Source organism: Lynx rufus, unplaced genomic scaffold (assembly GCF_022079265.1).
Source record: "Lynx rufus isolate CCGP_SWC_20201006 ecotype Redwood Valley unplaced genomic scaffold, mLynRuf1.p SCAF_24, whole genome shotgun sequence".
Lineage (NCBI taxonomy): Eukaryota > Metazoa > Chordata > Mammalia > Carnivora > Felidae > Lynx > Lynx rufus.
In genome coordinates, this window is record NW_025814839.1 from 10,822,827 (window position 1) to 10,836,514 (window position 13,688).

The 13,688-nt window shown below is 37.7% G+C and overlaps 1 protein-coding gene across 3 annotated transcripts in view; it reads left to right on the top strand.

The window, feature by feature from the left end:
- The window catches only part of BICDL1 (BICD family like cargo adaptor 1), a 105,610-nt gene that overhangs the window by 2,400 nt on the left and 89,522 nt on the right, over positions 1–13,688 (top strand). For all 3 annotated transcript variants that reach the window (XM_047087982.1, XM_047087985.1, XM_047087986.1), the window contains exon 2: positions 6,044–6,259. In XM_047087982.1, coding sequence (XP_046943938.1) covers positions 6,044–6,259 — 216 coding nt within the window. The remainder of the gene's footprint in view (positions 1–6,043; positions 6,260–13,688) is intronic.

Consider the following 13,688-nt stretch of genomic DNA (forward strand, 5'->3'; position numbering starts at 1 on the left):
CTGCTTCGGATTCTGTGTCTCCCTCTCTCTCTCTCTGCCCCTTTCCTGCTCATGCTCTGTCTCTCTCGGTCTCAAAAATAAATAAACGTTAAAAAAATAAATAAAAATAAAAAGCCAAATATATTGATTGTTACTGAACATGACTATTAGAGGGTTCAGTTATACTATTTTTTTCAAGGTATATTTCAAGGAAGATTATCATGAACAATTTTTAGTTTTTTTTTTAAAAAGCACATTTAAAAAGATCCCATAAAGATATTGTCATTAGTTCCTTGTTAATTCTTTTAATTCTTACTAATATGAGAGAGACAAACCTAATAGAGGGCGATTCATTTGATACCTGCAAGTGAATTTTCCTTTCAGCATAAATTTTTTAAAATATTTTTTTAAGTTTATTTTGAGAGAGAGAGAAAGAGCACAAATGGAGGAGAGGCAGAGAGAGAGGGTGAGAGAGAATCTCAAGCAGGCTCTGAGCTCTCAGCACAGAGCCCATCGTGGGGCTCAAACTCACGAACCATGAGATCATGACCTGAGCCAAGATCAGAAGTCAGATGCTCAATGACTGAGCCATCCTGGTGCCCCACCTCTATATTCTTTAAGCAGCCTAGATTTTAGAATGTCTGCTTAGGGACAAAATACCTTATAAAGTTTAACACTGCCATGCTATATTTTCAATTAAATTAAATACTTAAGGGTAGAAAACTAGCCTTTTAAAAGCATTTGTAATTTTCCACAAACTGTCAGTGGAGCAAACACATTTTCTCACAGGTTGGTTTGAAAGATTAACACTTGAGGGGACTCTGAGAGAATGTTGGTTTCACTGTTAAATAGTGAGACTGGTCTTGTTTTAATCCCCTCTGTTCCCTTATTCAAAACTGGCACCTTTCTAACCTCAGGACCAATAAGCCATTGTTAAGATTTTTTTCTACCTATTTGTTAATATTGAATACCTTTCCAGTTCTGTGTGCCAAACCTAAGATTTTGTTTTGTCATTTAAAATATAAAGTACTTGATCTCATACTGCTCTCTTACTAAAGGCACACTCTTTAAAGTCTTTAATGGCTTAAAGATTAACATAGAATTTTTTTGGCTATATATCTCTTAGGGTTAAAATGAAGATTCAATTTAACTTAAAATACTGGAAGATTGTGGTCATTTTTTTCCACTCTTAAATTGACTATATTGTATTTTATTCATTCACTGAATTATATTTTCATATACTTAAAGTTCTAAAGTTATTTTTTTAAGATTTTATTTTTTAAAGATCTTTTTTAAAAATTTATTTATTTATTTTGAGAGAGAGACAGCGTGAGTGGGGGAGAGCGAGAGAGAGAATCCCAAGCAGGCTCTGCACCGTCAGCACAGAGCCCAATTTGGGGCTTGAACTCACAAACTGTGAGACATGACCTGAGCTGAAACCAAGAGTCAGACACTTAACGGGCTGAGCCACCCAGGTACCCCAAGATTTTTCAAAGTAATCTGTACATCCAACATGGGGCCCAGATTCACAACCCTGAGCCCAAGAGTCACATGCTCCACTAACTGAGCCAGCCAGGCGCCCGTAAAGTTACTTTCTAAAATTTATTTTTTCTGCACCTACATTGAGCCCTTTTGCTTTTATATCTTATATCCAGCCAGGTCCTTAGTTTTTTTTCTGGAACATGAACTAAGACAGTAACTCAGATTTATATACTTTTTTCTTCAGTATTTTATTTATTTAGTTTCTAAAAATACTGTTTTTAACATGCAAGATCCCCTTTTTTCCTATTCCAGCTGAGAGTGGATTATCTCTTACTGCATGCAGAGGTAGTCTTTTACCTCAACTACATTTTCCTTTTCCTTCTGCAGGTCAATTCTTAGGATTCTAGTACAATTTTTTTTTTTTTAAGGGCAGAACAAATAAAATGAAAGTGATCACCTAATGAGAGTCACAAGTAGATTTGGGGTAGGCAAATCTAGAGCTCCTTATTTGCATACAGTGTTTGGTCCACTTAAAAAAATAGTACTTTTTCTTTGTATTTTTCAAGAATCATATCCTGGACTTATGACAGTGGTGTTGCTTTTTTAGCTCTTGGCGGAAATCCATTTTCAGTAACAACCAATTTTAGATTGGTTAATGATGTTAACTTTTTATTTTTTCAGAGTTTTAAATACCTTTTTTTTTTTTTTTTTTTTTTTTTTTTTTTAAGAATGGTTTCAGATGGGGCGCCTGGGTGGCTCAGTCGGTCAAGCGTCCGACTTCAGCTCAGGTAATGATCTCACGGTTCATGAGTTAGAGCCCCGAGTCAGCCTCTGTGCTGATGGCTCAGAGCCTGGAGCCTGCTTCGCATTCTGTGTCTGCCTCTCCCCCAGTCACATTCTGTCTGTCTGTCTGACTGTCTGTCTGTCTCTTCCTCAAAAATAAACAGAAAAAAATTTTATTTTTTTTAATTTTTTTTTTTCAACGTTTATTTATTTTTGGGACAGAGAGAGACAGAGCATGAACGGGGGAGGGGCAGAGAGAGAGGGAGACACAGAATCGGAAACAGGCTCCAGGCTCTGGGCCATCAGCCCAGAGCCCGACGCAGGGCTCGAACTCACGGACCGCGAGATCGTGACCTGGCTGAAGTCGGACGCTTAACCGACTGCGCCACCCAGGCGCCCCTTCAGAAAAAAATTTTAAAAATGGTTTCAGATTTACAGAAAAAATGGAAAGATGGTACAGAACATTTGCATATGTTCTGCACTCAATTTCCTCTGTTCTTAACATCTTACATTATCATGGTATACTTGCCATGATTAAAAATCCATTACTGATACACTGTTAACTACACTTCTTAGTTTATTCAGATTTCCTTAGCCTTTATGTACTGTGTTTTTCTGTTCCAAGATTGCAACCTGGATACATTACATTCAGTTTTCCTATCTTCTTAGTCTCCTCTTTGCTGTGGTACTTTTTTTTATGTTTGTTTATTTATTTATTTTGAGAGAGAGTGAGAGAGCATGTGCTTGAGCTCAAGGGAGAGGCAGAGAGAGAGGGAGAGAAGAATCCCACTCAGGCTCCATACTATCAAGCCCAGAGCCCGATGCGGGCTCGATCTCACGAACCATGAGATTATGACCTGAGCTGAAATCAAGAGTCGGATGCTTAACTGCGCCACCCAGGTGCCCATGCTGTGGCACTTTTTTAGACTTAACTTGTTTATGATGACCTTAACAGTTTTGATGGTAACTTTTCTTCTTTTGTTTATTGAGGTATAATTGACATTATTAGTTTCAGGTGTAGATATTAACTTTGACACAGGAATAACACATAATATCTAAAATGGCATCTAACATAACGTATAATCCCTGACCTCCATACTTCCTAATATGCTGCCTAGAGTTTACTGGTTAATTTAACACTTAATGAAAATACAATTCTAGGAAACCTTTCTTTTCTCTTATTAGACAAAAGGCTGAATTCTTTCTGTACATTAATAGGAAAGTCTTGACTGCTTTTTTTCAGTGTTGGGAAACCTGAATTAGGAAGTTTGTCACATGACCAGAAAAATATAAGGACAGAATAAACTAATCAGCACCACCTGTCGCAACCCCTCCCCCAACTCCAAGTGCATTGGATTGTTTTAGTTGCTTAGTTGGGCTGTTCACTAACAGCTGTTTGCTGAATATTTTTAAGTCTCTCTGTTCTTTTAGAACACAAGCCTAATTTATCTGGCCTCTCAGTAACACTGTGATTACTGAGTTCTTGCTGTTGCCTTCTGCTCAATCTTTTTCATTTTGGAAAAACTGAATAAAACCAAGTATCACAATTTTAGGATGGCAATTAGCATTTGTTTCTGCATTTCATCTTTTTGAAGTCTCTACAGTGACTAAAACATTCTCATTTTTGGAGTTTAGCAATATGAGGAAAGCACAGAGCAGAAAGTTCTCAGGCTGATGAGTAGAAGTCCCTCCCTTATTCCTCCTTTCCTTGCATGCTCCAAGCCGAGGTTCTATAAAGTCTAACTATAATGTGACTTCTTCAACAAATATACTAGAGTGACTATATCCGAGTGAGTTGTTTCCCAGAGTGATCGACCTGGAGGACCATACATTTATTTCAGTAAAAACTGCCTTTGCTAATGTGATCAGAATTTTCATTTTGGATTGCTGATTTTATCTTTTGGCACGTTATTTTGACTGCTGTGTCATGGTAAATTTACATCTTTTAGGGATAAATTTGACTTTCAGAAGTGTTAACAAGTCAGCAAAAAAGGGAATAAGATGTCAGGGTGAAATGGGGTAATCTCTTTTTTAGACACATCTTAAATGTGAAGTAATGTGACTGATTTTCATTTTCTTGTGCAACTATACACTGGCCCTTAACATTCTCCAAAAGAATTACTCCAAAAAATATTCACAAAGTGAGAACTTGGATAGAATAAGAGTGTAGAAGAGATGAGGAAGTACTCTGAAGAAGATTCATATGCTCATCATAGCTTGTAGAAACATTCTCAGTGCTTGATATCAACCTTCAGTGCATCAGAATTTCCTGTAGAGCCAAGATAGATAGATGAGTAGACAGATGCATGCCTAGGCTTCATCCCATTCTTAACTAATCACAATCTTTGGGATTGAGGTCCAGGTGGGTATATTTTCAACAATTATATCAGAGCTTTTCTGAGAGCCGTCCCCTCCCCCCCAAATTGACCATTGCTTTAACTTCTATTTAATGTACTCCTTGGGGTGTAGACTTTGCTATTTCGTATATAATATGATTTTTAAGTAGAACATACTTGCCTCTGTTAAGAGACATGCGTCTTATCCCACAGAAACAAAGAGGGGTGCCTGGCTGGCTCAGGTGGAAGGGCATGCGACTCTCAATCCAGGGTTGTGAGTTCAAGACCTACATGGGATATAGAGATTACTTAAATAAATAAAACTTAAAAAAAAAACCCAAAAAACAAAAGGGTATTCTTATTTTCTTCAAAAGAATCCTTTTTTATTGAGCTGCTGCTTCAAGCCATCTGTACTTTGCATACCATTTGTTACACACAATTTATTTTTTTTTAAGTTTATTTATTTTGGGGGAGAGAGAGAGAGAGAGAGAGGTAAAGAGAATCCCAGGCAGGCTTTGTGCTGTGACTATGGAGCCTGATTAGGGCTCAAACTCATGAACCATGAGATGATGAACTGAGTGGAAATCAAGAGTCAGATGCTTAACCGACTGAGCCACCCAGGCACCCCACAACTTACTACTTTTATCAGTCTCTCCCACTAGAATGAAAGCTCCATAAAGGCAAGGACCATGTCTGTTTTACTTTGCACTATGTCTGCAGCATAGTGGCTGACCCATCGCAGGTACTCCTCAAGAATAAATGAGTGGATCAGAAATAAATGTGCAAAGCTGATAAGCCATGATTTAAAGTAGACCTGAAGCTGAACTTGCTTGATATCCAAATATAATTCTATATATCACAACAAGTATTTATTGAATTGTGATTTGGAGTGCTAAACAGAGTCAGATGACTTAAACACAAATCCCAGCTCTGCCATTTACTAGTTTGACCTTGAGCTTGTTACTTGACCTCTTATTGTAGGTTACCTCATTTGTAAGAAAAGATGGTTAATCTGAAGGATCCCTAGAGTTCTTTCCGTCCCTGAAAATTCTTTGATTCTAAGTGTCTGGTATTATGCCAGGCATGATAGCTGATTCCAAAAGAAGCCTTCTTAAGGACTTGTGTTAAGTTGTTTAAATGTATAGTTTACTAGTTAATTAGATGACTAGGGCTGAATTTCAAGTGAATTCCTGAGTCTATAGTCCCATCCATAGTCCCATGCCCAACGACAAGAATAAACACAGTAATATTAAGTGTTTTTAATAAGAACAGCATGCTAACTCCTTCCTACTCTGTAAGAAGGGAGTGTTTTTGTAGCTGTGAAATAGACAACTTTTCCCATGTGGCAGAGTGTTTTGTTGTGCTGACTGGGAAGAAGAAAAGTTAGGAGAGTGTGAAAAGAGAAAAAAAGCAAAGGCTGTACATTTTTAACAGTTTTTAAATCCTCTTCACTTCTCACCCAGCACTTAGAACAAGAGAAACACGAACTAAGAAGACGATTTGAGAACCGAGAAGGGGAATGGGAAGGGCGCGTGTCAGAGCTGGAGAGTGATGTGAAACAACTTCAGGATGAGTTGGAGAGGCAGCAGGTTCATCTACGGGAAGCAGATCGAGAAAAAACACGGGCTGTCCAGGAATTATCAGAACAGAACCAGAGGTTATTGGATCAACTCAGCAGGGTAAGCCACAAGTTAAGAATTTATGGTATAAAATACTGAAAGTTGAAACCAAAGCTGCTGTACGATGTTGTTCATACATATGGTAAGAGTAAGTTTTTGTTGCCATTGGTGTTGATATCAACAAGTTGAATAATTTTCACCTATGGGAACGTCAGCTGTGTGAACTAGGAGTCAGGAACCAAAACCCTTACCTCTCATTAATCAGCTAAGAGACTTTGACAGTCACTTAACTTGGGAGATTTTTCGTTTTTAAAATGAAAAGAGTTGTGCCTAATGATTTCTGACGTTTGGTATAGCTCTAAAAGTCTGTGATTCCTTTACCTAGAAAAAGTCTGTCATGGATGAAATTATGTTAATGAATTTGGTTCAGATATTAAATGGTGCCATCTTTAAACTGAAAAGCTTGGGGAAAATTAGAGCAAATGATTTTCAATGATGAAATGTGAATGTACATTTCTTCATATTATTTGAATATGAGAGGAGAAGTATATGTGTATCTGTATTTAAAATTTGTTCTTTTATATCCTAGTAAGTAAAAAATTCTCGTGCCTTTATAGAATGGTGTTATGGAAGTATTAATTAACCAGGGTCAAGACTGAAATCATTGCAAAGAGGGAGTTTGAGGGCTGAATAGGTCCAAATCTAATTTATATACAGAACATACCTTTTTAACAAATGCAGGAATGTTATTAATGCCCTGGTCTCTAAATCCACCTACTTTTAAAAATTAAGAGTGGGATTTACTATGGTACTTCAGTCCTTCTTATGTGTTGAAAATAAAACTATTAACTCTTTAGTTATCAGAAGAAGAAAGAACTTCTAGTCTGATCTCATTGTGTAGGTCATGCTTTGATCTTTGGAAAAGGCTTAGCTAGAGCAGTACATGGAAAATTCTTGGCATTTCTACTAATTCAATGGGTAACACCGTATGAAGTCATTTAGTTTGTCATAGTTGGTTCCCATGGATACTCTGAGACGGGTCAAAACCTTCATGCCTCACTAGGAAATGTGAGGTAAATGCCACAAGTAGGGAAAGATACAAGAAGGAGAGGCAGAGGAGAGAATGGAAGTAGGGAGGAAGGAGAGGGAGACAGGAAGGTAGAAAGAAGGGGAAAAAGAGATACCTAATAACTTGGAAAGTAGCTAGTTGCAGGAAATATTGACACGTGTGAAAGGTAAGAATCCACATGATAGGCAGAACTAAAGGTCTTGCCTTCCCATCTAGGAGATTAAATCACTATTTGATTGACTGGAAAGAAAGAGTTGGACAGTTCTTCAAGAAGTCACTTCAAGGCCAGTTTAGTAACAGCATTTCTGACTCTGTTCTAAAACCTTTTGCAACAACTGAGAAGGGAATCTCTATCCTTGTAAGATTTTTAAGATTCTGAGTGTTCATTATTCATGAAAGATTAAGTTAACTGGACAGGCCTAGCCAGATTTATTTATTTATTCAACATTTATTTAATACTTATTTTGAGTGACTTCATGAAATCGAGCCTTGCATCAGGCTCTGTGCTGACAGTGACGAGCCTGCTTGGTATTCTCTCTCTCTCCCTCTCTCTCTCTGTTCCCTGCCCCCCGCCAAAACATAAAATAAATAAACATTAATACTTATTCTGAGCAAGTGTTTCTTACGGAAACCTATGAAAGGAATACAGCAAACCAAAACAATTAAAGGGGAAATTATCTCTTGGGAGTAAGTTCATGTTATAAAATAACATGAGCAGAAACGACTCAATTCTGCTTTCTGATCTGGTGAAAGATAGGTGGCCAAGAGAGATGAAGGAAGAAAGCAAATATTAAACACCATGTAGCAAAAGAGCAGTGAGCTTGGAATTTAGATGCATGTTGAATCTTGACCCTGCTTCTCATTGACTGGTTCACCTTGTTTTTGCCTCGCTTTTCTAATCTTTAAAATGGGGATAAAAATCTATACCTTATGCAAGTACTTTTGAAATGAAAATGAGGTAATGTGCCCGTGTTATGCTGCAGTATATGAAGGTAAGGATTTCAGTGTTAATGGTTGTTTTAATAAAGCAGTATATTTATAGTTGGGGTTCCTTTGCCTAGTTTCTCTGTAGAAAATCCTGATAAGCTGTTCCCAAAAGGATATAGGGGGATAACATTTCCACTAGATCTAGATTCTTGTTATCCTCTCTGGCCTTGAATGTAGGCCCTTGGTGAGTTGTGTGGCTTTTTTTCCCTTTCTCTTTTTAAGCAGGACAAGCCCCTGGGGTTTTCCATCAACAGCCATTTTAGATTGTATTTTATTATCATTTTATTAACTGGGTATTCAGGAACCAAAGGAGTTGAGTGCTTTGAAGTGAATTAAGATTCTCATGGGACAAGATAACAACCAGCAGAGGTAGTAGAAGGCCTCGCTTTTCTTGTGATGTCTATAACATGTCTTTATAAGCATGAAATGTATAATATTTAAAACTTAGTATAATACTTCTGTGATACTTTTGTCTGAAGTATTTTTTAAAGTTTATTTATTTATTTATTTATTTAGTAATTTCTACACTCAGCATGGGGCTCGAACTCACAACCCCCAGACCAGGAGCTGCATGTTCTGACTGAGTCAGCCAGGCACCTCTGAAATATTTTTAAGTATATTTGCTGCCACAGACTCCAAGGTTGTTATATATATATTTTTTAATTATTTATTTATTTTTTAAGTTTGTTTATTTATTTTGACAGAGTTCGAACAGGGGAGGGGCTGAGAGAGAGGGAGAGAGAGAGAATTGCAAGCAGGCTTTGTAACTGTCAGTACAGAGTCTGACCCAGGGCTTGAACTCACAAGCTATGAGATCATGACCTGAGTTGAAATCGAGAGTTGGACGCTTAACCAATTAAGCCACCCAGGTGTCCTTTTCTTTCTTTCTTTTTTAATAACCGCTCTATTGAGATTAATTCATATACCATAACATTTACTTTTTAAAGGTATAAAAATACACTGAGTTTTAGTATATTCACAAGGTTGTGGAACTCTGAACAGTATCTCTCTTTTTTTAATGTTTATTTTTGAGAGAAAGAGCATGAGCAGGGAGGGGCAGAGAAAGGGAGACACACAGAAACAGAAGCAGGCTCCAGGCTCTGAGCTGTCAGCACAGAGCCCAGTGTGGGGCTTGAACCCATGAACTGCAAGAACATGACCTAAGCCAAAGTCAGACACTTAACCGACTGAGCCACCTAGGGAACTTTGTCACCACTATCTAATTATAGAATATTTCACCCCCCCACCCCAAAAAGAAATCCTATACCCATTAGTAGTCACTTTCCATTCCTCCTAACCCTCCCTATCCCATGCCCTGACCCCTGGTAACCATTAACCTACTTTCTGTTTCTGTGGATTTGCCTATTCTGGACATTTCATATAAATGAAATCATACATGTATGATTCTTTGTGACTGACATCTTTCCCTTAGTGATGTTTCAAGGTTCATCTGCATTGTAGCATATATCAATAATACTTTATTTTTATGGCTGAAGAATATTCCATTGTACAGATATAACATTTTGTTTGTTCATTAGTTGATGGACATTTGGGTTGTTTCCACTTTTTGGCTGTTATGAATAAGTTTACCATAAAAATTCATGTACAAGTTTTTATGTGACCAAGGTTCTTTTCAGCTCTATAATAGGATGCTATGAGCATATATATCCCATGAGCTTCTGGGTCCTCATTATCATGAAGGAAGGAATAAGTATTGTTCTAATTTTATAGCTGGGAAAACTTGAGGGACAGAAAGGCACATGACTTGTTTAAGCCTTTTCTAATTCAAGACTTGTTAGGGTTCCTGTGCTTTACTTTCAGATTTCTAAGGCAGTAATTAAGGTCACAGGTTTTAGAGTCAGACAGCCCTGTGGCCAAAGACCAACTCTGCTATTTATGAGTTGGGGAAACATGCGAAAGTTTTTTCACTTTTTTAAACCTTAGTTTCCTTCTTTATAAAATGGAAACAATTATATTATCACTATTACCTGATACTGTTAGGAGGAGCAAATGAGATAATGTATGTAATCTCTAACCATGGTGTTTAGCATATTGTAAGTGCTCAATAAATGGTAGCATGGTTTATAATTATCATGTCTTCTTCATGTAGATGGTGTTTCTGTATCTAGTCAAACTTTGATTCTCTAACCTGAGAGAAGAAGAATCTGAAGTGTCCCCAGCATATATTAGTGTTTGAAAATGTTGTGTCTTGCAGTTAAATTTCTATTCAAAAATATTTGAGTAAAAGTGATCTTTCTAGGAATTGAGTCAGATTTGTTCTATGGCATCTTGTATCCCTTAGATACTGCTTCAGATACCCTGGGGATACCTTTATTCCAGTTTATTTGTTCATTTGGACAAAATGCCCTCTAAATTCTCTTCTAGCTTCTAAAATTCTGTGAGACTCATTTTTGTGAAACTCAAGCTGACCTATTTGGAGAAAGTGTAATTCACTTTCTGAGTTAGAAAGTGACACCATGTGGGAATGCAGGCTGGTGCAGCCACTCTGGAAAACAGTATGGAGGTTCCTCAAAAAACTAAAAATAGAACTACCCTATGACCCAGCAATTGCACTACTAGGTATTTATCTAATGGATACAGGTGTGCTGTTTCGAAGGGACACATGCACCCCCATGTTTATAGCAGCACTATCAACAATAGCCAAAGTATGGAAAGAGCCCAAATGTCCATCGATGGATGAATGGATAAAGAAGATGTGGTATATATATATATATATATATATATATATATATATATATATACAATGGAGTATGCCTTGGCAATCAAAAAGAATGAAATCTTGCCATTTGCAACTACATGGATAGAACTGGAGGGTATTATGCTAAATGAAATTAGAGAAAGACAAAAATCACATGACTTCACTCATATGAGGACATTAAGAGACAAAACAGATGAACATAAGGGAAGGGAAACAAAAAGGATATAAAAACAGGGAGTGAACAAAACAGAAGAGACTCATAAATATGGAAAATAAACTGAGGGTTACCGGAGGGGTTGTGGGAGGGGGGATGGGCTAAATGGGTCAGGGGCACTAAGGAATCTACTCCTGAAATCATTGTTGGGCACTATATGCTAACTAATTTGGATGTAAATTTAAAAACATAAAAAGAAAACAAGTTAATAAAAAAAAAAAAGGAAAGTAACACTATGATGGCATTGACAGTGGGGTTTAATAGGTTATGTTAGACATTTATCATCCTACCTCAAAAGTGGAAAGATGGGGTGCCTGGGTAGCTCAGTTGGTTAAGTGTTTAACTCTTGATCTCAGCTCAGGTCTTAATCTCAGGGTCGTGAGTTCAAGCTCTGCAGGTGTGGAGTCCACTTAAAAAAAAAAAATGGAGGGATGCCTGGGTGTCTCAGTTGGTTGAGCATCCAACTTCAGCTCAGGTCACGATCTTGCAGTTTGTGAGTTTGAGCCTTGCACCTGGCTCTCTGCTCTCTCTGCTCATCAGCACAGAACCCGCTTTGGATACTCTGTCCCCGCACCCGCCCTCCCCCTACTCCTCACCCCTCTCAAAAATGAATAAATGTTTTGTTTTGTTTTTTTTTTTAAAGTGGAAAGAATACAGTGGGCCTTGCTTTCGGAAAAAGGAGAGGTGAAACATGGGCCATACTACATAAAACTTAGAGGTTTTGGGGGGCATCTTGGTGGCTCGGTTGGTTAAGTGTCCAACTTCACATCAGGTTGTGATCTCACAGTTTGTGAGTTTGAGCCCTTCATCAGGCTCCGTGCTGACAGCTCAGAGCCTAGAACCTGCTTCGGATTCTGGGTCTCCCTTTCTCTCTGCCCCACCCCTGCTTGCACTCTGTCTCTCAAAAATGAATAAATGTTAAAAAAAACAAAACAAAACAACTTAGAGGCTTTTTGAGAATCCTTTTTTTTGTTTTGTTTTGTTTTGTTTATTTACTTATTTTGAGAGAGAGCAGGCAGGGAAGGGGCAGAGAGAGGGAGAGACAGAAAGAATCCCAAGCAGGCTCTGTGCTGTCAGCATGGAGCCTGACATGGGGCTCAAACTCACCAACAGTGTAATCATGACCTGAGCCAAAAGCAAGAGTCAGATGCTTAACGAAATGAGCCATCCAGGTGCCCTGAGAATCCTGATAAATACAAAATACAGTACTTTTCACTGGCATTACAGCAGAATCCTCCAGAACCCCCAAATGATTTTTCTCCCCAACAGTAGTAGTGAAGATAATAGAGTTCTAATTAGTGTTAGAGTCCTGAAGTGATCATTCACTAATTTAACCTGCTACAGCTTATACCATATTTTAGGTGCTGTAGAAACTTCTTATAGTTTGCATGTACAGCATCAAGCCAAAACAGTGATTTGAACAGTGTAGAAATAGTCTTATTCACAATAATAATAATGTTAGTAATAATAAGCTTCTTATTTAGCCTTTTCAGCCTTCAGAAGTTGACATATTTTCTTCTTTTTATTAAAACTTTTTAAATGTTTTTATTTATTTTTGAGAGAGAGATAGAGCATGAGCGGGGGTGGGGTAGAGACAGAGGGAGACACAGAATCCGAAGCAGGCTCCAGACTCCTAGCTGTCAGCACAGAGCCCAACACAGGGCTCCAACTCATAAACCTCGAGATCATGACCTGAGCTGAAGTCATACATTTAACTGATTGAGCCCCCAGGCGCCCCAACATAAGATATTTTCAAAATGAATCTCAGTAGTGTTAGAAATTTCAGTAAAAGAAGGCATTTTCACAGTTTGTACTAATAAAGCACTGCTCATACTTCCTTGTAAAACACTAAGGTCAGATAAGCACTTGTTGACCAAAGAATGGGAAAAATTATTGATTTCTCCTTAAAAAGGGGGGTGGGAGGTTAAAATTTCCTAGGGACTTCTAAAGTTTACTTCCCCAAAATACATAGCTCTAGAGTTTGTAGAAACTGGCTGGGAAATGCTCTTACACTTTTTCCCTGCAGTTTTGTACATGAAATAGTCACACCTTTTTCCCCCTCCTTCCCTAACTCCTCATCCTACCAGCAGCAGAACCATATGCTTAATCCTAATCCCATTTTCTCTAGTAGGGGTCAGGGTTTCAGACTGCAGGACCGAATGTATACAGTCTTAGTGACTGTTTATTATGTATTGGGTTACAATTTTTGGATAATTATGTAGATATTTGCATTTTCCATTTATAAAACCATGACATACTTCACACAGAAAACTGCAGAGAGTAATATAAATCCAACTTTGTAAAATCTTAACATTTTGTCATATTCAGATTTTTTAAAGAGATAAAACATTGATACATTTGAGGGTTTCATGTCAGTCCTCTCCACTTTTCCAGTTACTCTTCTACCTATTCATGTGTTTATACTACACACGTGTGTGCATGTATGTCAACATATATATTCCATTATATATACTATATCCATTAATATTGTATAATAACA